At 58.8% G+C, this 27,451-nt stretch overlaps 1 protein-coding gene across 1 annotated transcript; it reads right to left on the bottom strand.

Annotated features, from left to right (window-relative positions):
* Positions 1-313: 313 nt before the first annotated feature.
* Positions 314-27,202, bottom strand: TMEM132E (transmembrane protein 132E). Its single transcript, XM_083875381.1, has 9 exons — positions 25,770-27,202; positions 12,139-13,048; positions 10,728-10,868; positions 7,152-7,344; positions 6,700-6,843; positions 2,925-3,130; positions 2,043-2,322; positions 1,773-1,964; positions 314-1,346 (listed from the first exon to the last, which is right to left on the bottom strand). The coding sequence occupies exons 1-9, from the start codon at positions 25,840-25,842 to the stop codon at positions 318-320; spliced, it is 3,168 nt and encodes a 1,055-aa protein (XP_083731507.1). The 5' UTR covers positions 25,843-27,202; the 3' UTR covers positions 314-317.
* Positions 27,203-27,451: the final 249 nt, after the last annotated feature.

Below are 27,451 nucleotides of genomic sequence, written 5' to 3'. Positions count from 1 at the left end.
GACACACAGCCTCCCCCTGCCAGGGCCACACGCCCGCCCTGAGCTGTGACCCCCATCCCCTCTGGGGGGGCCACGCGTGTGCTGCTGCCTCCCCTGGGAAAACCGGTGTGGGGGGAGAAAAGGGCGAGAACTGAAAAAAGGCACCTGTGGAGGTGCCTTTAGGGCGGGGTGAGGAGGTGAGATGTGCGGAAAGAGGAGCCGAGGGCGGGTGCCCGGCCCCGGGGAAGCGTGGTGGCGCGGTGGTGGCACGGCGTGGCGTGGCGTGGCACAGCGTGGCAGCCCCCTCCCCTCCCGCCCCTGACCCCGCTGCCCCTGCGTTAAGCGATCTCCTTGATCCTGCGGATGTAGTTGTGGAGCTCCTCGGGGTCCTGCAGCCCCATGTCCTGGCACACCCACTCCAAGTCCTCCTCGTCGGCGATGGGGATGGAGTTGTAGGCCAGCTCGTCCGAGGGCATGGTGGCGAAGGTGGTGAACTTGACCCGCTTCCGTTTGGAGGTGGGCGAGTTGAGCGGGTCCTCGCTCTGGTCCCGTGTGGAGCCCCCTGAGGAGCCGTCCCCGCGCCCATGCACCTGGCTCTGCACGCTGGTCTGCGAGCTCCCGCTGCTGTGGTGGTCCCCGTGGCAGCAGGTCTGCACGTTTTCCAGTGGGTTCCCCGGGCTCTCGGGCTGCGGGGAGAGGTCATTGTGAGCCCTCAAGGGCTGCCCGTTGCCCAGGAAGACCCAGTGGTGGGAATGGTCCATGTTGGTCTGGCCTTCCGGCGGGATGCGCTTGTGCCGGTACTTGAGCACAAAGACGATGCAGTTGATGAGGAAGACCAAGATGGCCAGGCAGAAGACGCCCAGCAGGGCATACATCCCGATCTCCAGGTCCGTCAGCCCCCGCGTCACCTGCACAAAGCCGGTGGGGATGGTGGGGAAGTCCTCGGTGGGGTGAGATGCGCCGGACACCCGGCTGTCCACGCTGGGGTCCGCTTTCCTGTCCACCTCTGCCCGCAGGGTGGTGCTGGCCCCGGCCTCCCCCAGCCCCGGCCTGCTGGACACGTGGTCGTAGTCATAGGTGGGGTCCTCCTCGGAGCCAAAGTGGACGCGCACAGTGGCCAAGGCTGTGGAGAGGACGCTCTTGCGCTTGGTCTTCTGGCAGCTCTCACAGATGACCAGCTCCGCCCGCAGCAGCTCCCCTGAGCCCTCGCTCTCCGCCACCACCAAGGGGAATGCCCGGTCCTGGGTCACCGACACCACCTTCTCGTCCAGGCTGCTCACCACCAGGTTGTAGTCCTTGGGGTCGTACAGGGACAGGGGGGCCGTGGTGCCGTCGCTGTAGGAAATCCACAGGCTCAGCAGCGCTTCCTGCGGGACCAACACAGGCACCGGTTGCCCAGCAGGAGGCCAGTCCCACCTGCACCCCTCTGTCCATCCCCCCCCCATCCACCTCTCTGTACAATTCACCCTTTATCCCTCCATAATCCATCTTGTTCCAACCATTCCCTGTTTTTTATCCTCAGCCTGTTCTTCTCTCCATGTTCCCCATGCTTGCCCAGGCTCAACCCAAATCCCAGAGGTGCCAGATGTGGCTACCAAGAGCTGTATAGGATTCCATCCCTTCCTCTTTGTGTCCTGTCCCCAAGCTTGGATCATAGGTCTCTGTGAAGGTTTCTGGGATGTTTTGGGGTCACCAGGGTGTCATGAGCACAGTGGGTGTTGTGTGGCAGGATTTAGGAGGAGGGGGCTGCACCTCAAGTTCCCCCTCAAGCCTGGAAGCCCCCTCGGCCTCACCTGCTTGAAGAAACTGAGGGTTTGCTGCACGGACGTGCGGGCAATGATGGTGTGGCTGTTTCCAGGGCTGGGGTGGAGGGACAGCGAGAGGCTGGAGACCACCTGGGCCTTCAGGTCCGTGATGCTGACCTTCTCCTCAGCCACTGTCACCAAAGTCTCGCCCAGCACCGCCTCCACCAGCGGGGACACCACCTGCAGGGGACGAGGTTCCTGTCACCACCTGCCACCCCCAGCCAGGCTGGCAGAGCGGGGAAAGGTGACCAGGGGTACCTTGAAGAGGGTGGTGCCTGGCTCCCGCCCAGCCAACGTGGAGCTGTCCACCATGTGGGCCACCCGCGGGTCGTCCACGCGCATGAAGTCGCTGACCAGGTCAGTGACCTCCACCAGCCAGTCCGGCCCCAGCATGGTGACCACCTGGCCCGTGCCCTCGGCTGCCGTGGTGTGGAACTGGGTGAAGACCTGCAGCGTGGAGTGCTGGTACTGCAGGGCACAGCCCCGGCTCTGCTTCCGCTCATCCTCCTCCTCCTCGTGCTCGCTGTCCCGCACTGACCTGTGGGATGGATGGATGGATGGATGGATGGATGGATGGATGGATGGATGGATGGATGGACAGGGCAGTGGGTAGGCAGTGCTGCCAAGCTCCCTATACCATGGGTCCTCAGCCCCCTACCCAAGAAAGGTGGCCAATCAGGGAAAAATGCAATGTCACCAAAAAATGGTGTCTCCTGGGCAAAAGACGCCCATTGTCCATGAGGGATTCAAGGGATTTGGGAGGAAGTGGTAACAGCAGGGTCACCAGCATTTCTGCCCACTAAACAAATGAGAGGATAAGGTTTCTCTGCTTAGGATGGACACCTAGAGGTCTTTAGATGTCGAAAAAGGGACTTTGGAGCTTGGCTGTTCCCAGTTTCATCCAGGGAACTTTTGACCACCACCAAGGAGGGATGTTCTCCACCAACCTGTGAAATTTTTTCCTTCTCCATAACTCATGTCCATGATCCCTTCCGTTTCCACCAAAGACCCCCTGAGACACCTCTGTCTCCCCCGCCTTTAAAACCTTCACATGAACTAGCTGAGCAAGGCAATTAACTCATGACCACCGCCTCCACCTCGCCTTCCCCAGTCTGACCAGCACAGCCCCTCAGCACCCACCTCCTGTCCGGCAGGATGGGCACCCTCCAGCCCTTGACTTGGCTCAGCCGGGCGTCCGAGAGCTCGATGTGCAGGGGCAGTTTGGGCACCCACACCGTCATCTCCAGCGGGGCTGACAGGTGCTCGTAGGTGAAGGTGACCCGGGCACTCATGGAGCCCCGCGACTCCTTCCCGCTGACGAAGACGTAGTCGCAGCTGCTGGAAACCTGTGGGGCAAGAGAGGGTGGATGGTCCTGTAGGCATAGCTGAGATCTTGGCAGGAGGCTGGAAGAGCAGAAGGTCGCCCGGTGTGAATCTGGTTCATGCTGGCCCCTGGAGCAGGGATGATCCCTCTTCCCAAAAATCCTGCTCAGAGGGAGATCCACACCCCGTGTCTATCATGCAAAGTGTCCCCTGACCCGTGCCCTCCTGAGGCACACATTCACAGATCTGTGTCCATTACGCAAAATGTTCCCCAACCCAGGTTCTCCTGAGGCACAGATCCACAGATCTGTTTACACCATGCAAAGTGTCTCCTGGCCCATGGCCTCCTGAGGCACAGATCCATGTCCATCATGCAAAAGTGTCCCCTGACCCAAATCCTCCTGCGGCACAGATCCACAGATTCGTGTCCACCATGCAAAGTGTCCCTTGACCCAGGTGCTCCAGCCAGCCCTCACTCTCTCCCACCCGACCAAGAACCTCCACTTGGTGCCTCAGTTTCTCTTTGGCCTCCACACTGAATTGTCCCTGAGCTAGAGGCACCCATGGGTGCTTCACAGAGGTTGCAAATTGCTCAGCCTGGAAATTTGCCCCAAAGTCTCCTCCAGAGGAGGCAGCAAGTGCAGACCCCTCTCGTGCCTGTCCCCACTGGTGCCTGGTCCCTGTCCCTCCTGCTCACCCCAGAGCAAGATTCCTATGGTCTGAGTGAATCCTCCTGCTCCTCTTCTCCCTCCTCCTCTTTTAAATTCCCACTAATGCAAATGCCATTAGTGAAATCGCTATAAAACAAATCCATCCTGCAGGGGGTCACTCATTACCACCCGCCTGAGCCAATTAAGGAGCTCAGGGGACACCAGGAAGCACCTCCCAGGGTTTGAGCTCAGGTCACCAGCCAACAGCTCCTTCCCAGCCAGAGTGGCAGAAGACAATCAGAAGGAGACTCCAACCTCTCATCTGCAGCCCCACAGCCCAACCCCAATCCCCTGTCAGAGATTGCATCCAATTTTCTGGATGCTGAAAAAGAACAGAACTCATTTGCTCAACCAGCAGCACTGAGCACCTCAAACAGCACAGGAGAGCTGATTTCCAGCAGTTGAGAATCCCTGGATTCTCTGGTGGATGATAAAGGTGGATGATAAAGTTGAGGCCAGGCTGCAGGTGGCTGACAGCAGAGGTGACAGCATCCCTGGCTCTCTCCCAGCCAATTCCTTGAGCACCTGTGGGCAACCAGATGCATTTCTGAGCCCACAGCAGGGTTTGGCTTGTACAGCAGCTCCAGGAGCCCCATGCACGGTGTCCATAGTCCCCTGGGGCTGGTGGAGGAGGCAGAGCCCTGGAGCTGGGCTCCTGGGGACACCCCTGAGCACAGGAGGGAAGGGCAAGCAGGAGGGTTTGTTCCTTGTCTTCCTATCAGAGGTACCAGCTCAGCAAGTCTGACAAGACAATCTCATCTGTGGCGAGGCAGCGTCTGAATAAAGATGAGCTCCCAGGTGAATCCTGCAGCAGAGGATCTCTGGATATTGTGCCATTTATCACAATAAACACGATGGGCTCTGCTTGCATTACCTTGGCTAATAAAGCCCCCGGCACCTCCTTCTGGGCACCACTTGCTCTGCAGCCGGGAGGGGGTTGAAACTATGACAACAAAAAATCCCTGCACACCAGGCCTGTCCCGAAGATGGAGTGACTGCAGATTAGCTGGGAAATGAAGCTTGTTGGGGGAAACTTCCCGGATTTACAGTGAGGTGTCAGGAGCAGGGAGGTTGAGGGCTGCCTGGGCTCCCAGCCAAGACACCGCTGCCTCTGCTGCCGTGGCCAGGAGATCCCAGCTTGGCACAGGGACAGGCATGGGGACAAGGGGAAACACATTCTCCAAGGCCCCCAGGAGTGGGGAGAGCCACCATGGTCCTGGTGGTGGCTGTGGGTGAGAGCAGGATCAGTCCCATTGAGCTCCTGGGAGCATTCCCCAGGGGATGTGGAGTGTGAGGTTCTCAGAAGAGTCACACGCACAGGTGAGGTTAAGCATCTCCCACCCGTGTGTCACTCCACACCTTTACCCATTTTAAAAATAGGGGGTGATTTCCACCCAAGACCCTGAGTGATGATGTCCTCCTGTACACCTTCGTCACCCTGTGTCGCCACAGAAGGAGATGAGCACGACAACTCCCACTCGTGCTCTCCCACCACATCCTTCAGAGAGCCACGTCCACACCAAGCCCAGGACAAATCCCACATTACACAAGAGAGCAACCACCAGGGAGCCACACCAGCTCCCCAGCCCGCCCTCACGTTAAATTATTTACAGTAACAGATAGCACATCCCACTCCGTAAGCTGTGATTTATGGAGCAGGTTTGGAGCCCTGACACCGCAATCATACTTCCCGATCTCAGCAGGTAACTGAGAGCTCCCTCGGAAATGAAGCTCCAACACAAACACCAAATAACTCAGGGAGAAATTGCGCAGGGCTCCGAGCAGGATGAGAACTGGGGCCAGAGGGCTGCTCCCTGCATTATTCATCCCGGCTCCTGGGCATGTGCCTGCTCCCCCCAGGTCTGGGGACAGAGTGTCAGTAGATTTATGAGCAGAAAGGCAGCACATTAAACAGTTTAAGTGTCTTGGAGTCCATCCTGAAGTGTATTATTGCTCCAGTGTTTTATCACGCTGGGGAGGACTGGGCTCCATAAATTAGAGCCGGTCCTGTAAATCCCATGGATCTGAGTTTTAGTCAAGAACTCAGGTCAGCACTCTGTGGCACTGGATGTCCCCTGTGGTGGGTGTCCCAGCAGGGACAGGGAACTGCCATCACCCTTGGGGCAAAGAGGAGAATCCAGACCCCTTTCCTGCCTCTGCTCACCCCAGAGGGAACATGGAAAGGGAGAGCTGGCTGGGTGCATGCAGGGAGAGGGGTGGGAGGTGTTCGGGAGAAGGGAATGATGTCTGGGGGTGGATGGATGGATGGAAATGGTGGCAGAGTGACATGGGCAGGTGGGCAGATGGATTTATTCAGGGATGGAAAAATGTATATGGATGAACAGGGCTGGTGATGGAAAATTGGAGGGTTCGAGGATCAAGGGCTGCCTCAGTGGCTGGGGCAAGGAGCCTTTGGCATTGGCCCCACCAGCACCTCTCCCACCTGGATCTTCCCCCTCAGCTCCTCTTGTCCCTCCATCATTCCCATCTTGCCAGTCCCCAGCTCAGCATCTGATCCAATCAGGACATCAATGTCACTCCAAGGCCTGAGTGCAGGCAGCGATGGAACATGCAGCTCAGCCCAACAGCAACAGCATTTCCCCTTATCAGCACTAAGTGTTGTGATAACCCACAGTCACTGTGGCTGCCAGTGTGGGAGCATCCCATGGTCTCCTTGGGGACAGTGACAAAGTGCCTTGTCCTTCTCCCAGCAGACCCCAGGGAGAAGCTTGCACAGACTGGAGCCACCCAGGAGATGACCCTTGGTTTTGGGTGGGGTTGTGAGCCCCATCAGCTCAGCCACCAACTCCAGCCCAGGGTGCTGTTGAGGTCCTGGAGGAACCCCAGCCACTCATGAGAGACCTCCCCATCCCCACACCCACCTTGATGATGTCCTCGTTGTTGGACTTGCACTCCACCATGGCCGAGACATCCACGATGACACCGCTGAGCTCGATGGCAATGACCTTGACGGGAATGGCCACGGTGCGCCCCGTCAGGATGGCCGTGTTGATGATCTCTGTGTCCTGGGGGTGGCATGGAAAGGGCAGCACCGTGTCAGAGGCCAGCCTGTCCCATCTGGGGCAGAGAAGGGCCTGGGTGTGGGTGGGATGGATGATGGATGGATGATGGATGGAGGGATGGATGGAGGGATGGACGGACAGATGATGGATGGATGGATGGATGATGGATGGACAGATGGATGGATGATGGATGGATGGACAGATCAGTGGACAGATGGATGGATGGAGAGGCACTATATGGCAGGTGATCAATCCCCCAGGGGGGCCCGACCCCTCAGAACGGTAACAGCTGAGGGCAGGAACCTGCTCACCATGGCCAGGGGCACGATGGCCCTGATGTCCCTCTGGATGACCGTCAGCTCCGTGACCACCTTCTCCAGGTCGGGCGGGGGGTTGCGGCCCCGGTAGTCGATGTGCCACATGATGCGGCGTGTCACCGACTGGCTTGTGAAGTTCTCCATCTCAAAATCCAGCTGCATGATCTCAGATGAGGAGTCCCCATCCCTGGGTAGGGGGACAGGAGCAGGGGACACATTCAGGTGGCTGTCCCAGGTTCCAGGATAAGCACCAGGCCATCATATTCCCCAGCAGGTGTCCTTGGTGTCCCCAGGCTGCCAAGGGGGACAGTGCAGCGGGTGCCACCCAAACCCAGACACACTGACCCCCACCCCTGCAAAGGCTGCTCCAATGGGATCCTGCAGATTCCCATGGGAATCTCCCCAGTGAGAGAGATAAATGTGTTTTACCATCTCTCCTAGCAGGACAAAAAATCTTCATCAGCTCTGCTGGGTGACATCACAGGGTGGGTGTGTGGCCATGGCCTGGGGGGACAGTGGGTGGCTGCTGGTGCTGGCCTTGTCTGTCTGACTCCATCTTCCCAGCAGTGTGGATGGATTTACTGCTCCTGCCTGGACACTCATGTCCCACAGGTCAGATCCCTGTGTCCCACACTCAGAGCACTCAGGAATGACAGATAAGTGTCAACACATGAGCTCAGCCCAAGCTGTTGATTTTAGAGGCCCTGCCAAGGGGATCTCAGGGAAACTGAGTCACAGGAGAAAGAAGTTCCAGTGCAGACAGCAGGTGGGACAGCACTGAGCTGAGACATGGGACAGGGCTGTCCCCTAGGCTGTGAGGGAGGATGGGCAGGGGACAGGGGAGGTGGACAGAACCATCAGGGGAGAACAGCCCTGAATCTATCCATCCATCATCCATCCATCCATCCATCATCCATCCATCCCTCCATCCATCCATCCCTCCATCCATCCATCCATCCATCCTCCATCCATCCATCCATCCATCCATCCATCTATCTCTCCATCCATCCATCCATCCATCCATCCTCCATCCATCCATCCATCCATCCATCCTCCATCCATCCATCCATCCATCCATCCATCCATCCATCTATCTCTCCATCCATCCATCCATCCATCCATCCATCATCCATCCATCCATCCATCCATCCATCCATCCCTCCATCCCTCCATCCATCCCTCCATCCATCCATCCATCCATCCATCCATCCATCCATCATCCATCCATCCATCATCCATCCATCCATCCATCCATCCATCCATCCCTCTATCCATACCTCCATCAGCTCAGCAAATACACAGCAATGCCAGGGCTGATGACAGCAGGACACAGAGCTAAAGGACAGGGAGTGACCCCTGAGGTGTCCCCGAGGCAGGACAGGGTGGAGAGGATGTCAAACCCAGCACGTGGTGCCAGACTAATGGACAGGTTGATGTCCATCTGCATCATGGCTTGGACACAGCCCCACAGCAGCAGCATAAATCACTCCTACCCCCCCATCCCTACAGTCAAACCTCCCCAGACCTGATCCTGCCCTCCCAGCTCTGCCTCTCCCCTTCAAATCCTTGGAGTGACTCAGGGTTCAACCCTGCCCCGAGTCAAACTTCCCTGCCCCCCAAAAATTGAACATCCCTGGAGGAAACCCCAGAGCCTCCACAAACCACAGCACTGGTAAAAGGCCCCCAGAGCCAGCAAGGAAAAGTGAAATTCCAGTGGAAGGGAAGCCAGGACTGGCTCCAGTTTCATCTCAGTGCAGCAGCAACCAAGGAGGTCCCATCGATCTGGGGATTCAGGGCACAGCCAGGCTTCTCTCTAATCAATATCTAATGAGTGACAGGGAGAGAGCAGAGCAGGAAGCTGGAGCTGCTCCAGGCCAGGGCAAGCCCTGCTCCCTGCTCCCTTCTCCCTGATCCCACAGCAGCTGTGATGGGCTTTGCAGTGGAGCTGGTCCACAGGGGCTGCGGGAGTCTTGTTCTGCCCCAGGGCAGCCCTGGGGTTCAAGGGGAATCACCAAAGGCCACAGGGTCTGAACAGCAGATTTGGCTGCTCTTACAATGCCAGGAGTATCAAACCCAGCTGGGAAGAGGCAAGTACAAAGACAAAGCAGAGCCAGAGGTGCTGTGGCAATTGGACTCCTGGCCATGGGGTGCCCCGAGGTGTCTCAGGAGCTCTGCCAGGCCCAGCAACATCTCCTGCCCTCCCCCAGCATCATCTGCTCAAGCTGAGACAAGAGCCAGGCTGCCCACATTGCGGGAGAACAATTTAGGACACAGCTGCTGGGGTGCAAAACACCCCAACTTGGCCATTCTGACCCCAAAACTCAGGACTCACAGCCCCTCCCTGCACAGCCAGCTCTGCCAAAAGCCCCCAGAGCCCCAGCGCAGCAACTCCTCTGTTTGCACAGCCCGGAGGGCAACACGGCTCGGAGTCATTCATCCTCTCCATTCCGTTAATATTTGATGGAGTTGTTTGTCTAAAAGGTGATTGTAATCACTTTAAATTCCTCCCCCGTCTCTAACCTATGCAGGCTGATTGGAAGCAGTGCTGGCAGCGGGAGAGGGGGAAGGGGGAGAGGATCCTGCTGCTGGCAGCTCTGGTCTCCCTGCTCTGGGGTGGGCGTGCAGGGGACAGGGTGGCCCTGGTGGCCCTGGGGACACTCCTGGGTCAGCCATGGGGCCCTGGGTTTGGATGCTGTGGGTGCATTTTGGGGCAAAGGGAAATCCACCCTCCTGGTAAGAAAGGGGTTCTGCAGAGCTATGGAGGTCACACCAGAGCAGGCAGAGCTGAGGGGCTCTTTTTTCCAAGGGTCTGGCCCTAACTTAGCTCAGTTTTGGGATAGAGGAGAGACATGTGGGGAGATTTCCATGGCAGAGGACAGGAATGCCTTGAGCACATCAAGTTGCTCTGACCCAGCTCCTGGAGACACTTGTGTGCCTTTACCCAGGGCACAGTGACACAGATATCACTGCTGTTCTCCAGCACTTCAGAACCATTCCTGCTGCTGTTTTTGACCCTGTGCCCATCCCCTGCCCTCGCCTGCCCTGTCCTGCCAGTCTCACATCTCCCCTTCCTCAGGCTGAGAATCCTCCAGGGGTGTCAGCTTGGCCTTGTGGCTCCTTCCTCCTTCAGATCATTCTCAGTTCCATCCCCAGGGCTCTCCTCAGCTGATCTGAGCCTTTCCCAGAGTCCCAGGAATGTGTGAGCAGGGCAGAACTGCCTGTCTCAGGTGCTGACTTGGATCCTGCTCTCCATCCAACACTCACCCATCACTTTAGGGTTCAGATGAGACCTTGCCTTGCTCTCCTTCCTTCTCAGAAGAGACACCAGGATAGATAGCAAGGAGCTGCTGCTTCTTACAGCATTAAAACTTAATAAGAAAATCAAAATTCTTCCACCCCAGACTAAGGAATCCTCCATAGCCTCACAACTCAGCCTTAAAATCCTCACATTCCCCTGCTCAGCTCCCACACGGCACTGCAGCCACCCACATTCCCCCAGGCAGGGAGCAGAGAAGTGCTCCAGGCCACATCCCAGCACTTCCCTGGCATTCCCAGAGGTGCAGCCCTTACCTGGGCCCGGCCCCTTCCACCCTGGACACATCAACGGTGGCAGTGGAGTGTTTGCCACCCGTCAGCAGCTCCGAGCTCACCAGCCACTGCCCGCTCCTGGACTTGGTGCTCAGCAGGTTCACACCTTTCTTGGCCTTCACCCTGCAGAGAGCAACAGTCAGGGGTGGATCCTCACCCTCAGGCACTCCTGGATCCCCTTGGACACCCTGCCATGGCACAGGAGGAGTTCTTCCCCTGATCCCTTCAGGCTGTGGGGAGCACCATCCAGGCTGGCAGCAATAGCTCGTTCCAGCTCCTCTTTCATGGCATTTTGTGCCTCCGATTCTGGATTTTGGATCCCCAGCCCCCCAGTGCTGCCCCAGGGCAGTAACACCCCTGTGGCATTGGGCATCCCTGGGGTGAAGGACAGGAGAGCCTGGAGCACCACATCCCCCACTCCAGGTGCTCCCTGCTGGTCCAGAGGCCACAGGACACCCGAAAGTGCCCTTTGAAGGGCTGTGGCCAGGGTTTGTGTCCCCATCTTTGTGTCCCCACAGGGACACTTGAAAATACCCTTTGAAGGGGTGTGGCCAGGGTTTGTGTCCCATCTTTAGGGACATGCAGTGATGGGAGTCCCCCCTGCTCACACCGGGATTCTCAGCACCTCCTGCCCACCACCCCATTCTGCTCCCACCTGCTTCTGGGGCAGGAGGAGGGGCTATGGGGGATCCCCCTCACTCCACAGCAGCCCCAAGGCCATGTCCCCAAAGTGGCTGGGAATAAACCCACAGCTGCTGGCAGAATCCCAGAGCAACTGGGAGCACTGGGAGAGGCAAGGCAGCAGTGCAGAGGTGTCCTGCGTGGACAGGCCTGCCCTGTAGCAATGTCTTTGAACACCTTAGGCCATAATGTGCTCCAGCCAAACCACCTGTAGTTATTCTCATCAGAACTCTCAGGAATTTGTCCAGGTTACTGAGACATAAACAGTGCTAAAATAACTAAGAAGAGTCTGAGAAACAGAATACCAAGAATGCAAGAACTAGATAAAGGAGGCCTGTGAAGTGATGGACTGTAAGCAATCGTATTTCCTGAAAAGGGCACACTGAATGCACGGACAAGATAGAGGAACCAGTCAAATAACGTGAGATGGCGTGAACACTAGTGTTAGAATGCACAAATACAGCTTAATGTGAACAATAAATGGCTTCTGCAAAATCACATTGCTTGGTTGTACAGAAGTCCTGAGTTTCTGCACTTCCCTTCCTGCAGGCAGCTATTCCCACGTTCCAGATATTGCTCTGGCTCCACTTCCAGACCTGCCCCAGCCTCCGGCAGATCCTACGCACACACCACACCCTCCCACCCCCTCCACAGCCGCTTCTCCACAACCACCCCTCGGCAAAAGGAGCGCGCACATCCCCCAGGGCCTCACCTGAGGGTGAAGTGCTCCACCGTGGAGTTGGACATCAGGTAGAGGAGGATGCTGAGCACCTCTCCCGGCTTCAGCGGCTTGTCGGGCAGGCGGATGAAGACGTTCCCGTCCAGGCGATGCTCCTGCAGGGCGGGCCCGGCCGGGGGCTGCAGGAGGCTGACGCTGCCGATGCGCAGCAGCGGGTGCTGGGTGGGCCCCTCGGTGCGAGCCCCCCCCGGCCCTCGGCGAGCCCCGCCGTCCCCCAGGCACTGCCCGGCGCCGTCGGGAGCGTGCAGCGTGTAATACAGCTCGGCCTGCTGGCTCTCCCCCGCCACCACCTCCAGGCTCTCCTGGGCGCTTTTCCTCCTGCCCAGCGGCACCGCCGAGGGCCCGAACCAGGCGTGGGGCAGCTCGGCCTGCACCAGGCACATGGCCAGGCTGCCCCGCAGGCGGCAGGAGCTCTTCAGCTCCCGGGCATCGCGGAAAGCGTGCAGCCTCACGCAGGGCAACCTCTCCGTCACCTCGAAGTCATCCCAGTCCCGGCCGGCCACGTAGAAGAGCACCTGGACCACGGGCTGGCTGGCCACCAGCCGCGGCTGCACGATGAAGGCGCGCACCTTCCAGTTGACGGTGAGGCGGTCGGGCACCTCCAGCGTGCTGGAAGGCTGCAGGTGCTCCTTGGGCAGCACCAGCCCCGTGCTGAAGGGCCCCAGGGTGACGTTGAGGACGGGCAGCTCCTTGGTCTGGAAGACGACGAAGGGCTCGGAGCGCTGCAGAGGGGCGCTGCCGTTGCCCGGCCCCCCCGGGCTGGCCCCCAGCTCCTTGAGGAAAAAAGCCAGGCGGGTGTTGGACAGGCGGTAGCTCACGGGCAGCAGGATGGCACCGGGGGGCTCGGCGGGCTCGGGGCTGGGGGCTGGACCCTTGGCCTGGGCTGCAGAGGGGAGGGAGAGTGGAGTTAGCACGGGCAGCCCCTTCTGGAGCAGCTCCTGGGCAGGGAACAGTGAGCCAGGGAAGAGTGGAACAAGGAGTGGGAGTTTCAGCACCCAAACACCTGAGAAGGGCAGCAAGAGCCTGGCTGGGTTTCTGTCCCACAAATCAAAAATGCAGAAGGTCCCGGGACTGGAATCCTCCCGTTTGGAAATCAGTGAAATCTGATCTCACTCTCCTTATGTTATCTGCTCCCTTGACCCAAACCCTAGAGTCCTCCCCTGCAATACGCAAAAAAACCCCACCACCCTGCCCCTGCGGCCTCCTGGCCTTCTCCTCCCTCCCTGCCTCGGGGTGAGGGGGGAAATAAAATGGATTCTGGAGCTTAACACAACAGAGACTTGTTTGATCTGTTCCCTGCTGGCAGCAGTACCTCCCTGGACAGGATGATCACCAAAGCCACCCTCGGTGTGGGGTGGGCTGTGCTGAAGCCACATCCAGCCTCGTGAAGTGCTGGTCACCCACGCCAGCACTGCCTGACCCAGCACAAAGCCTTTCACAGGAACAGGGCTGGCTCCATCCCAGCTCCATCCCAGCTCCATCCCAGCTCCATCCCTGCTCCATCCCTGCTCCATCCCTGCTCCATCCCTGCTCCATCCCAGCTCCATCCCTGCTCCATCCCAGCTCCATCCCTGCCCCATCCCAGCTCCATCCCTGCCCCATCCCTGCCCCATCCCTGCCCTATCCCAGCTCCATCCCTGCCCCATCCCTGCTCCATCCCTGCTCCATCCCAGCTCCATCCCTGCCCCATCCCAGCTCCATCCCTGCCCCATCCCAGCTCCATCCCTGCCCCATCCCAGCTCCATCCCTGCCCTATCCCTGCGCCATCCCAGCTCCATCCCTGCCCTATCCCTGCTCCATCCCTGCTCCATCCCTACCCCATTCCAGCTCCATCCCTGCCCTATCCCTGCTCCATCCCTGCTCCATCCCTGCCCCATCCCTGCTCCATCCCTGCCCCATCCCTGCCCCATCCCTGCTCCATCCCTGCTCCATCCCATATCCATCCCTGCCCCATCCCCTGCTCCATCCCTACCCCATCCCTGCTCCATCTCTGCTCCATCTCTGCTCCATCCCTACCCCATCCCTGCCCCATCCCAGCTCCATCCCTGCCCCATCCCAGCTCCATCCCTGCCCTATCCCTGCGCCATCCCAGCTCCATCCCTGCCCCATCCCAGCTCCATCCCTGCCCTATCCCTGCGCCATCCCTGCTCCATCCCTGCCCTATCCCTGCTCCATCCCTGCTCCATCCCTACCCCATTCCAGCTCCATCCCTGCCCTATCCCTGCCCCATCCCTGCTCCATCCCTGCCCCATCCCTGCTCCATCCCAGCTCCATCCCTGCCCCATCCCTGCTCCATCCCAGCTCCATCCCTGCCCTATCCCTGCCCCATCCCAGCTCCATCCCAGCTTCCCAAGGCACAGATCCTGAGTTTCTCTCGAGGCTCGTTACCAAAAGTGACATCCAGGTGAATTTTTGGCTGGCAGATCCCACCACATATTTATTATCATCAAGGCTTTCCTTCTGCTTCCAGCTCCCACATCTCCAAGGGAAGGTGGCTAAATCAGCCCTCAGACCTGCTCTGTCCCCTCACCTGCCTTCAGGGTGGTGTCACAACCAGTCTGTCCCCTGTCACCCACCCAGGGGTGCCACCCACACTGTGCTGTCCCCATGTGATAAAACACCACATTTTTCCAGACTTGTTGGAAAGGTGACACAGATGATGTTGGTGCCACTTTGTGAAAACCCCAGGGCCCCTTTTTTCCTTCATTTTGGATATTTTTGCTGTAAAAAAACAACTCCAGGACTGGCAGAGCAGGGAGCCCCTGCCAGCCGAGGGGCAGAGCTGCCCGAGCCCCTCGGAATGGTCCCAATACTCGCTGTAAACAGAGGGAAAACCCACGGAAATGTCCCTGGGAAAGGCGGCCAGAGCCCGGCACGCCTTGTGCTGCTGGCAGCTGCCGGAGCCTGGAAGACATCTCAAGGTCTTTGCCTTCTCCAGCGGCTGCCAAGAATTCCCGGGAGGGCTGGATCCAGCCCCCGCTCCCCTCAGCTCTCCCCATCCCCGGCGCTGATTGCAGCCGCTCCCAAGCGGCTCCACGAGCGGCAGAGCCCAAATTGCCGGTGTCAAACGGCGGGGAAAGGTGTGGATGTGACGGCTCCGCTGCCGGGAATGACTCAGCCCCCTTCCCCACGGGAGCTTCTGGACCTGGAGGCTTTTTCCAGCCCTGAAAGTGACCCCAGCCACTTTTTCCTTGTGGTTCGAGGGGTGCAGGAACCCCGGCCCAGCCGGGGAGGTGTTTGCTGAGGGGCACAGGGGAGTTTAAGCAGCTTAGAGGGCTGATAAAAGGATTAGGGCTGGATACGGGACAGGCAGAGTGCACAGCCCGGGATGGAAACTGTCCCGGAGCCAGGGAGGGAATTCCCGGGGGTTTGGGAATGCTGGGGACCCTCTGCCACCGTGGCACAGCCCCATCCCGTTCCCTCTGCCTGTTTTCCCATCCCCCAGGAGCTGCAGGAGAGGTGCTAAACCCTGGACAGCACCCATGGGTGCCCTTCTGCTCAGCAATACCAGCACTGAGGGGCCTCCTGCTCCTGGGAGTCATGGAAGTTGTTTTCTGCTCTGAAATGTGAACGTTTGCACGCCCAACAAGTGGGAAAAGGGAAATTTTTTTTCCAAGGTATGAGATGATTTGAGGAAAAGGATCCATGAGCTGGACCTGCTTGGGTGAGGTTTAGGGAAAGGGGCTTTGCTCAACCCACTGGCTGAAACAGCACCAGCCTTCATCCCTTCAAAATCTCTGGGGTTTGGAGCAGGATCAGGATATTTCACAGGGAAAATCCACCCCAAAACCCACCCAAGTCAATCCCCAGCACAGCCCCAAGCCAAATCCATCCCTGAGGTGCTGCAAAATCCCTGGTGTCACCCCTGAGTGTGGGACAGGAGAAGCTCTGTGCCACCCCAGGCAGCACCCAGTGCCTGTGGTGAGGGGCACCCGCTGTCACCCACTGTCACTGACCCTGGGAGGGCCAAAGCCACAGGATTTGGGTGCAATTTGGCCCCTCCAGCACCCAGCTCCTTCCTCCTCTGATGGACAATGAGGGTTGATATCGTCCTGATTTTTTCAGCCTTCTGATGTTTTACATTTTTGTACCGGAGTTCTCACGCATTGCAACATCAACAAAAAGTGATGTTTTGAAAACTGTGCATTCCCTCCTGGGGGAAGGACAAATCCATGGACTCCTGGTTTGACCAGTGAGGTCAAAGAGGTGTCAATCGCATCCTCCAATCCCTGATCAAACTCCAAAGACCATATAAGTCAAAATCCCAAATAAACTTCTTTATTTTTTTGCTCTCACAGTCCAACTGAGTGAGTGTCCATCCAGCGACAGGTTGGGCATTGCAGGATGAGGAAAACCCCATCCCAAACTGGTTTTGGGGACAGGCAGGGTGGCCCTGTCACCGAGCCCTGCACCCCGGCTGGGGCAGGGCCAGGCTGGGCTGCAGATTAATGGGATGGCCGTGATTAGTCGAGCGCCGGCGGATGGTGGCACCCAGGGAAAGCGATTTCCTGCTCAGACAAAATGCATTTAAATGACGCTCTAATCTGTAGCCAGGAAGGGACGGGAGCGGCGCCTCCTTTCCCTGGCCATAAACTCATCCTGCCAGGAGAGGGTCTAAACCAGCCTGGAATCAGCCACAGGGACAGCAGGGAGGGAGAAGGGAGGCAGGAGGGGCACGGAGATGTGGGTGCAGCTGCTGGGTGGGGGGAAAAGGGAAATAAGGATAAATAAAGAAGGAGGGAGACTAAAGGATGGAGGGGTGTGGGTTAAAAGTGGCTGGAGGGCAAGAGAACAGCTCCAGGGATGAGGGAGAAGAGGGAGGGAGGGAAGGAGGGAGGGAAGGAAGGAGGGAAGGAGGGAAGGAGGGAAGGAGGGAAGGAGGGAAGGAGGGAAGGAAGGAAGGAAGGAAGGAAGGAAGGAAGGAAGGAAGGAAGGAAGGAAGGAAGGAAGGAAGGAAGGGAAGGAGGAAGGAGGGAAGGAGGGAAGGAGGGAAGGAGGGAAGGAGGGAAGGAGGGAAGGAGGGAGAGGAGGGAAGGAGGGAAGGAGGGAAGGAGGGAAGGAGAGGAAGGAAGGAAGGAAGGAAGGACTGCCCCTTTCCTTCCTTCCTTCCTTCTTCTTTTCTTCTCAGTAGACTGCAGTCCCACACCACTGTCCCCTGCCCTGCTCCTGTGTCCCTCCCGGGAGGGGAGGTGACCTCAAGTCCCCCTGTGGCCGGGTCTGGGGCCCAGAAGGGTTAAGCCTTGGCGGCTGGCTGTGCTCTGCAGCCCTGCTGCCGCTGTGGCCAGTGGGATTTGCAGCACCTGACCTGCATTCCGGGTTTATTAGGCCGGCACTGAGGGGCCCATATGGCCCTTCCACCCTGGCAGCCAAAACACAGCTCTGCGTGCCTGCCCAGATCCCCGCTGCCCTGGGGGCGTCCCGGGGCTGAGCCCCAGCCCCACCCTGGACCGGCCGGGACTCCCGTGTGTCTCCTGGGCCGGACCCGCAGCCTGGGCAGGCACAACGAGATATAAACACAGCGCTGGTGACCCCTTTGTGCAGCCCCACATCTGCCCCGCCAGATGTGCCCCGTGCCGGCCGCAGACACCGGGCCAGATGTGCCCGAGTTGCTCTGCCCACCCGGGAGGGCCCTGGGCAGGCACAACGAGATATAAACACAGCGCTGGTGACCCCTTTGTGCAGCCCCACATCTGCCCCGCCAGATGTGCCCCGTGCCGGCCGCAGACACCGGGCCAGATGTGCCCGAGTTGCTCTGCCCACCCGGGAGGGCACACGGGGACAGGGGCAGCGCCCTCCAGCCCAGCCTTAAATTCCAGACCCAGTCCAAGAGGGAAAAACAGCACCAAAATCCCCCTGTGCCTCCCCCCAACGTCAGGTTTAGATCATCATCATCATCATTATCATCATCCCCACTCCTGGTGCGGGGGATGTTGGGCTTGGTGGACACACGAGAGACCAGATTGAGCCCCCAGCCCCATCACCTTCCCCTCCTGCCCTGAATTCCCAGAAAACAGGGCACGGGAGCTCCTCTCCATCCTGCTCCCACCATCCCCGCTCCCAGCTGCTATCCCGAGGCTGGAGATCCTCCATCCTCCTCCTGTTCCCTGCTCCAGACCCCCCAGCAGCTGCTATCCCGAGGCTGGAGATCCTCCATCCTCCTCCTGTTCCCTGCTCCAGACCCCCCAGCAGAGCTGAGCCCCAGCTTAGCCCAGCCCCAGCTGTCAGCCATAGGGATCGCTGCAGCCTCGCTCCAGGCATAGGGATCTTTATCCCGGCTTATCCCGCGGGACACAGCGGGGGCTCCCGGGCCTATAGCCCCACTTATGGAGGGAAAAACACCCTGGAGAGGAGGGAGGGGAAGTCTGAGGTCAGCCCAGGAGGGTTAAAACCTCTCTGGATGTTAATGGGTGGCGCTGTGGATCGATGGATTGAAGGCAGCTCCAAGGAGTGTGGGACACTAGTCCTGGCTTTCACAGCTCCTGCCAGGCTGCCGTGGTGATCCCAGCTTGGAACAAGGCAGGAGAGTTGTCCCCAAAGCAGTGACTTGAGCTGCCACAGTGATAAACCCACCCCAAATACCCGGGGAGGGATGGAGGGGGTGTCACTGTCCCTCCCGGAGGGCTCCACCCCAGCTTGGGGCTCCTGTGGAAGGGTTTTGGTGCCCACCAGCACCACCAGTGCCCCCTTATCCCCAAATCCAGTGCCATTCCAGGGTGATAAGGTGATGATGTTAGCCCTGAGCAGGGTGATGATGGCAGGATGTGCCCAGAGGAATCAGGAGGGTGATGGATCCCCCCAAAACCCCGAGAACCAGGAGCCCCCAAAGAGGATGTCCAGCCTGGCTATTCCCCTCTGGACACCAGCATGGATCTCAGTTCTCTTTGCTTCCACCTCATTCCCCTGAGCATCCCGTGGATCCCAGGACAAGCCCCAAAATCTGCTGGTTCAGGCTTTGCCACCCCATCCAAGCACAAAGGGGAAACGGGTGGCCCCAAATACCTGGGGTGTGCCACATCTGGAGCTTCTAGAGATGCCCCACACCTGGAGCTCCCACAGCTGGATATTCCCACAGCTGGAGGTGGTCCCAGCTCCCAGGGAAGGGTCAGGCTCAGAGATCTCCCTTCTCCTCCTGGGAATCCCTCCCCTCCTCATCCTGCAGCACCAACCCCTGCCACCCTACACTCACACCCCAGTGGGGTCAGCACCTCCAGATACCCTAAAAAACCAACAAAAAGGGAGAAAAGAAGCCTCCAGGCCTCCACCCAAAACCCAGCCAGCCCCAACATGTGCCCCTCTCCACTCCACACTCTCCACTCCAGGGTATAAAAACAAAAATCCAGGAACTAAATACAAACCAAAAGCAGAAAATCCAGAGAGATCCTTCATGGAAATCTCCAAAACGTTCCCTGCAGGCAGAGCCTTGGAAATTGGTTTTGGTGACATAAATGACAACAAGCTCCCTCTTCCCTCTGATGCATCCAGAGCCTCCATCTCCAGTCCCAGCTAATTGGAACTCAATTAAGTGAATAATTGTTACAAATGCGGAATCACCTTCCCCTGGCGTGCGGCGTGGGAAGAGAGGGATGCAGGGATGCTCCTGGATCTGTCCACAGCAGGGATGAGCTGGGGATTCCCATGGCACCAGAGGCTAAACTGGCTCAAGCTTCCCAAAATCAGCCTGGGGTGGGGATTGAGTGGGAGCTGGATGGGATATGGAGTGCTGAGGTTGGATTCCTGGAGCAGCAAATGTGGATTCTCCAGCACAGGGGAGCTGTGGCTGCTGGGCTCTTTTCTTGTAGATCCCTGAGATTTCTCCCTCTCCCAAAAGTCCAGCCTGGCTTTTCTATCAGCAATAAAATCCAATAACACTGGTGGGACACATCCTGGGATTTTCTTACGGGGATAAGAAGCAGCACTGAGCAAAAGGGGAACCACCCCAGCAGTGCTGAGGGCTGTGCTTCCCTCAGAAAATTAATAAGAGGAAAAAAAAAAAAAAAAAAAAAAAAAAAAAAAAAAGAAAAAACACACCAGGGACCTAAAGGAATAAATAAATATGGGCTAAATGGGATGTGCCGTGCAGAGGCACAGCCTGCCATAAATTCCTGGAGCCAGCAAGGCTTTTACACGGCAGCTACTTTAGAGCAATTTCCACAAATCATGGCAAGGGACAGGCTGGGGGACAGGGAGGAGAAGGCCTTTCCAGGGGAGGGAGAGAAAGGAAGAAATTAATTAAAAAGGGGAGGGGGGGATAAATAAAGGAACAGGGAAGTGGCTGATTATGAACGTCCAGAAAGCAACAGGAGGGGAAATACCCGGGATAAATAGGGCAGCCCCAGAATGTTCCATGGTGGCTGCTGGGCTGGGGGAAAAAAAAAAACCAAAACCACCGTGGGGAGCCAGAAATGGGAATCAGGGACAGGGACAGCAGCTCCTGAGGGACAAACCCTCAGCACCCCAGTGTGGGGACAGTGACAATGCAGGGACATCCCTGAAGCCACATGTCCCCCTCTCCATCCCTTCCCAGCACGGCCAGGAGCAGGAGCATCCTCCCAGCACCCTCTGAACATTGAATTTGCCCCCCAGGCTGCCCTCCCTGACACCTCCAGGCTGTGCCCAGCAACACCTTCCAGAATGATTGGATGTAATTGGAATAATTCATTCCTTTCCCTCTGGTGACACGTGGTGGAGCCGGCTTGGATTCCAGAGGCACCCAAGGGAAATCCAGCCCCGGATTTCAGGTTTGGGGTCGAACATCAGCCCCAGGCACCCCCAAAAGCAGGGCTGGGGACTGGTACCAGCTCAAACACGGCTGGAATTCCTCCCCTTCCTCTGCTCCAGGAGAGGAGCTGATCCCGCAGCCGCACTGAGCTGGCAGCAGCAGGGATTGCATTTCCAACCTGATTTATCTTCCAGAGCAAAAACACAGCTTCTCCTTAAAGGAAAATTAATGAAAAAAATGAATTGGTTCTCAAGTTTTGCCATTCCTGGGGAAAAGCTCAGAGCAAACCCAAACTCCTGCAGGGGACAGGAGGTGACAGCACCATGTGAGGTGGCAAAGCCACCCCAGCAGCACCTGCTTGGGCTTTTAGGGAAAATCCAGGGTGACAAATAGTATCCAGGTGGTGGGAAAACGCTCACCAGAAGGTGACAGTGGCTTCAATCAGAAGATTGAGCTGCCCTTGTTGGTAGTGTCCTCCCCATGGCCAGAGCAGAGGTGAGGGGGGACAAGGGACACAGAACAGGCCAGGAGCAGCAACAGGTCAGGGAACAGCTCAAGGAAAAGAGAGGGAGGGGCACATCCTTAGGAACAACATGTGCATCCCAGCCCTGGGGTGCTGGTGGCACAGGTGACAGCTCCAACCCCCCGGCCCAGCTGGTGCCACCCCAGACCTCCCCATTTCCAGCCAGATGAGCTCCAGCCTCCTTTCCCCCGGGCAATGGGCAGCAGGAGTCCCCTCACTGCACCCCACTGAACCATTCCTCCTTCTGCCACCACAACTTCCAGGGGACATCCCATCCCCAGAGCCACCACTGGTGTCCCCAACCCCATCCCAGCGTGTCCCACCCCAAGAGCAGCCCCTTCCCTCCCTCCCTCCCTCCCTCCCTCCCTCCCTGCCTGGGGGGCTGCTCGTTAGCAGAGCCACATATTTAATCATCAAAGATCCTGATTAGATTAGCAGGAGTGACCTTTCCCAGATGGATGGGGCGCTCCTGTGGTGACAGTGACGGGCGCCACACGGGGAGGGGACACCCAGCAGCTGCCACACACCATTTTGGCAATGCAGGAGCCCCTCAAAAAAATCAGATTTTGCTGTCTAAGCAGCCCTTCCCTCACCCAAGATGATGCTACATTCCCCTGGCCCCCTCCACAAGAGGGACTGGAGCTGGGATGTGCTGATGGAACGTGGGGGATCCTCAGTTTTTCCCTCTTTTGAGCCTTTTATAGGATGCAGAGGAGCTGGGAGAGGGACCTCAGCAGCTGGAGTGGTTTAAAGAGTAGCATTTTTTTTTTAAATCTCAAGGAAATAGGCAGGTTTCCAAAAATTCCTGAGCAATCCCCAGCCAGAGGGTGCTGCCACCCCATCCCCTGCCTCAGTTTCCCCCAAAAGGACAGGTCTGGATGAGGCCCAAACCCTGTGGCTGGTGCTCCCCACAATCATTGCTCAGAGGATCTCCCTCGGCCTTTTCCCTTCCCTCAAAAACACCACGAGGGCAAAAGGAATAGAAGAAAAGACAATTTCCCAGTGGGGTGCCCAATTTCACAGCCCTAACTCCCAGCATGGGGCCGGGATTTAAGGTATTGGGGTTGCGGGGGGGTGGAACAGGCCTTGGGGTCACACAAGGGCACTCCAGAGCCAAAATCCAACAGGAATATCCCTGCACATCCCTTTTTTTTTCCTGTGGCACCAAAGGGAAAACTTGTGCTCAGAGGCCTCTCCTTTCACCTGCCTGCCAAAAATCCTATTACCCCTTCCCTGCTCCTGGGAAGGCTCCGCTGCTCCGACCCCATCCCGGTTTGGGGACCGTTAGCCCAGCACACACCGGGAGCTGCTCCCGGGGAGAATTCCCGGTGTCAGGCAGCGGAGCCGGGTGTGGGTTCCCAGCTCCCGGCGCGTTATGGCACATCTCCACCTGCTGGCCTGAAAACCCCCGAGTGGGAGAGGCTGAGAGCCACGGCCGTGGGGCTTGGGGTGGAGACCCCACAGGGATGGAGCCCTGGACCCCAATCCTCTATCCCCAGTGCCGTTTTCCTGGGCTGTGGGAATGGGATTTGGGATCCCATTGGGATGGAAATGGGATCCCCGTTTCCTGAGAGCTGAGAATGGGATACACGGGGAGAGCAGCACAGCCCAGCAGTGGGATGGGGTAGGATGGGATGGGATGGGATGGGATGGGATGGGATGGGATGGGATGGGATGGGATGGGATGGGGTGGGATGGGGTGGGATGGGATGGGGTGGGATGGGGATGGAATGGGGTGGGGTGGGATGGGATGGGGTGGGATGGGGATGGGATGGGGTGGGATGGGATGGGATGGGATGGGGTGGGATGGGGATGGGATGGGGTGGGATGGGATGGGATGGGATGGGGTGGGATGGGATGGGATGGGATGGGATGGGGTGGGATGGGGTGGGATGGGGATGGGATGGGGTGGGATGGGATGGGGTGGGGTGGGATGGGATGGGGATGGGGATGGGATGGGATGGGATGGGGTGGGATGGGATGGGATGGGATGGGGTGGGATGGGGTGGGATGGGATGGGGTGGGGTGGGATGGGATGGGGTGGGGTGGGATGTAGGATCCAGCACAGCACCCCAAACCTGCCCGGAATGCTGGGACAGCATAAGAGCAGATTATGAGCACCCCAGCACATCTGAAGCACTCCAGAGCCTCCAGGCTCCTCTGGGAGCAGGGAAACTGAGGCACGCAGCAGGGAGCTGAGGGAAGATGCAGAGTCCAGGTTCAACCCGACAGACACAGCTCAAATCATCCCACAAAGCCATCAATTATTCCCCCAACAGGTCCCGACACAACAGCACCGAGCAGACACCACCACCAGCATCCCCCACGCTCCACATGCCCGTCTGTCCATCTGTCTGTCTGTCCATCTGTCCATCCTGAGAGCCCTCGGAGCCACCCTGGGGCCATCCCACCCCCAAAAAAACCAAAAAAAAACCCCGGATTTCTGGAAGCAGCTGATCTGGGGCCTCGGCCAAGCAGCTCCCGGGGAGCGCAGCAGGAGTGAGCCTGGCACGGAGGGCTGCTCTTAAATAAAATTAAAAAAAAAAAAAAAAAAAAAAAAAAAACAAGGGGAAAGGGGAAAATAAAAGGGAATTAAATCCTCCTAGCAGGGAGAGCGGGGCACTGCCTCACCACGGGCTGACCCCGCGAACGCCGGAGAAATCTGGAGCTCTCAGCGCCTTTTTCCGGCTTCCTCTGAGACCTTTATTTGTCCACCAAAGGCCAGCGAGGGCAGCTGCGAGTCCTGAAAGGAGCTTGAAAACTCCTGGCAGAGGTTTCCCTCTGGGTGGGCACAGGCCAGCCCTGGCACAGGCCACCCTGGGCCACCTCGCGGTGTCACCGCTGCCACCGGGACCCGCCGGCGACAGGGGACAGGGCATCCCCCAGGCCTGAGCCGTTTGTGGGGTCCCAGCAGCGATGGGGGGCTCAGAAAGGGGATGGGGAGAAGGGAGGGGTCACATCCAGCCCCTGCAGCAGAGCAGAGGCCGTTCCTGATGGATCGTTATTCCCATAGGGATGTTTCTTTCCCACAGCCGCCCCAGACAGCGGGATGTGAGCCAGGGAAATCGGGCACTGGGAGAGATCCTGCTTCCCTGCAGGCTCCCAGAGAGCTCTGCCAGCACACCCTGCCCCCGGGAACAGGGCTGCCTCTGCCACCCCCCGAGGGTGCCACAGAAAGTTGTGTGGCTCCACAGCCCTGGAGCATCCCTGCTCCTCCTCCGGGCTCTGAATTTCCAGCGTGGAAAATCCATTCCAGCCCCTTTCAATGCTCCCAATAGATTTATTTTTTTTTTTCCACCGCTCCTCCTTATTTCTCCCCTCCTCAAGCTCCTCCAAGACCCCTCGGGTGCTGCAGATGCTGAGAGAGCCCCCAAAGTGCCTTGGCCGTGGGCTATTGGTGTGACACAGAGCCGGGCACGGGGCAGGGGTCCCTGCAGCCCCTGGGGGGGTCATCAGAGCCGGGCAGTGTCCCCAGGACAGGGCACAGGGGTCCCTGCAGCCCCTGGAGGAGCATCAGAGCCGGGCAGTGTCCCCAGGACACCTCGAGGCCGAGGCCAGGGTCAGGTGTCCCCCCAAGGCTGCAAACAGCCCCCGCTTTCTGCTTGGCCGGGCTGGGGAAAGCGGCTCCGGCCGGGGTGAAAAATCCACGATTTTAAATGGAAAGCGGCACAGAAATGATCGACTGGAGCCAGGCCGGGCCCCTCAGGGTGTGTGGCCCCTCCGTGGCCCCGCTGGCCCATCCCAGCCCCCGGCAGCAGGTGCTGGGGCTGTCACCGCCCAGGCCGGGATGTCACCGCAGCCCGGGGGTGACACGGCAGCCCCCCCAAAACAAACCACGGGGTGGGAGAATGAAGGAGAGGGATGGGGCTGCCCCCACAGCCCAAATCGCTGCCAAGCCAGGCTCGGCTGGCCCAGCAACTCGGCACAGAGCGGGACAAGTGTCTGCTGCGGGTCTGGGGGATCAGCGAGTGGATAATAGCGGATAAAGGCTGATCCCGCCGCTAAAGCAGCTCTGCGTTAAGGAGACAAGACTCGGGGGGGGACAGGGGGACACCCCCTCGCCCCCTGTGTCCCCCCGCCACCCTGCTGGCAGCCCAGGCTCAGCCCAGCCCGCTGCCGGCGCTCGCAAGCACAAGCTGTCATTTTATTAAGCCAGGAATAAAGTCTAATCTTCACCCATTTCGCTGTGAGATGAGGCGGGAGGGGGGGCAGGGGATGGCCGAGATGAGGGAGGGGGGCACAGAGGGTGCCCCGGGGGTGTGCGGGGCAGATGGTGCAAAGCCCGCTATTGCAGACGTGTAAAATATAGAGATATATTTATAAATGTTGCCCCCCGCCGTCTCCCCCGGTGGCGGCACTTACCGGGGAGCAGCAGGGAGCACAGGCAGCAGAGCAGCGCGGCCGGTCCGGGCAGCATCTTCTCCAGAGAGGCCATTGCAAAGGTGGGGGGACAGCCAAAAAAAACCCCCCAAAACCGCGGGGGGAGGCGGGGGGGGTGGGGAAAAAAAACCACCCGAGGCACCCCCGCACGGCGGCAAAAAAAAAATTTAAAAATAATAAATAACAATAATAATAATAATAAAAAGGAATCCAAATCAAGCACCCAAAAAAAAATAAAAAAAAAAAAAATCGCAGAAATCCCCCTAAATCCAACCACGTGCGAGGCAGGAGCGGCGGAATTTGGGAATTTGGGGAGGGGGAGGGGGGGAACCGGCTCAGGTAAAGGGGGGCTCAGCTTTGCCCCCTCCCCGGCTCAGCGAGCGGAGCGCCCCATCCCCGCTCCCCCCCGCCCCTCCCCAGCCCAGCCCGCACCCCAAAGCTGAGCTGCCGCAATTCCCCCCTCCCCTCCCCGCCCCAGGGGCTGCAGGGCGGCCGGGGGAGCGCCCAGCGCCGGGGGAGGCTCCCCCTCCTCTTCCTCCTCCTCCTCTTCCTCCTCAGGAGCCGCGAGCGGGGGGAGCGGAGCACGTGGAACCCCCTCCCGGAGGTAAAAGCGGCCCCGAGGTGCCGATGGAGGAGGAGGATGAGGATGATGCTGATGATGCTGCAGGGTGCGGGTCGCCAGCCCACCTCCCCCTTCTCCCCGCTCTCCCCTGCACGGGAAGAAAAAAATCAGAATTCCAAGCGCTGTTCTTCCAAAGAGGTGAAAAAAAAAAAAAATTAAAATAAAATGGGGGGCGGTGGGAAGCCAAAAAAAAAAATATTTAAAAAATCGGAATTAACGCGCTCCTCCAGAGGAAAAAGATAAACAGGCGGAAAAAAAATTAAATAAAAAAAAGAAAACAACAAGACCGTAACAAATAAAAAACCACCACAAGCCAGAGGCGGGTGAATAATTAATCCCAGGCAGATGCGATTAATCGGCGGCGGGAGCAGCTCGGCGGAGGAGTCCCCGCAATCCAAAGTTTGGGGGGGGGGCACCCCGGGGAGCGCCGCAAGGAGGGGGTCCCGTCAAACAGGGGGTGCCCCCCGTGCTGCCGGCGGATGGACGGGCACGGGGGGGCCGGAGGGTCGCGGGGGTGAGGGGGGCTCTGCCGAGGCCCCCCAGGCTGTGCCGGGCCGGGCTGGGCGCTCCGGTGCCCGGCCCGAGCCGCATCGGCTCCGCTGGGCGGCAGCGAGGGGAGGCGCCTTCCTCCTCCTCCTCCTCCTCCTCCTCCTCCTCCTCCTCCTCCTCCTCCTCCCCACCCCGAACAGCCCCGGGGAGGGGGGGGGTGGGATCCGGCCCTGCCCCGGCGGCACAGCAAAGGGATGGGGAAATTTGGGGGGTGCAGAGCCTCCCCCCTGGGGGCACGGGGGAGTGAGGAGAGGAGCGGCCACAGGGTTTGGTCACTCCTGTGTCACACCTGTGTCCCCTCTGTGCCAGCCCTGGTGTCACCCCCACCCTGCGGGCTGACCCCCTGTGCCCCCCCCCCCGGGTGGGGGATCAGTCCCCCCTTTCCCTCCCTCGACACATCCCGGGGCGCGCTCCTGCAGGGCCTGGAGGTGCTCCCAGCACGGCTGGGGAGGGATTCCTCCATCCCGCCTTGCTGGAGCCGTGTGAGAGCTGG

This window comes from Zosterops lateralis, assembly GCF_965231275.1.
Source record: "Zosterops lateralis genome assembly, chromosome: 19".
NCBI lineage: Eukaryota > Metazoa > Chordata > Aves > Passeriformes > Zosteropidae > Zosterops > Zosterops lateralis.
Note: the sequence above shows the minus strand (reverse complement) of the source record. Positions and strands in the feature narration are given on the sequence as shown.

Excerpts from the sequence above, each read along its gene's own strand:
- TMEM132E (XM_083875381.1), bottom strand. The coding sequence starts at position 25,842 with ATGGCCTCTCTGGAGAAGATGCTGCCCGGACCGGCCGCGCTGCTCTGC. Across the intron at positions 3,131-6,699 it reads ACAACGAGGACATCATCAAG|GTTTCCAGCAGCTGCGACTA; the intron begins GTGGGTGTGGGG and ends CTTGCCCCACAG. Across the intron at positions 2,323-2,924 it reads CCCATCCTGCCGGACAGGAG|GTCAGTGCGGGACAGCGAGC; the intron begins GTGGGTGCTGAG and ends TCCATCCCACAG.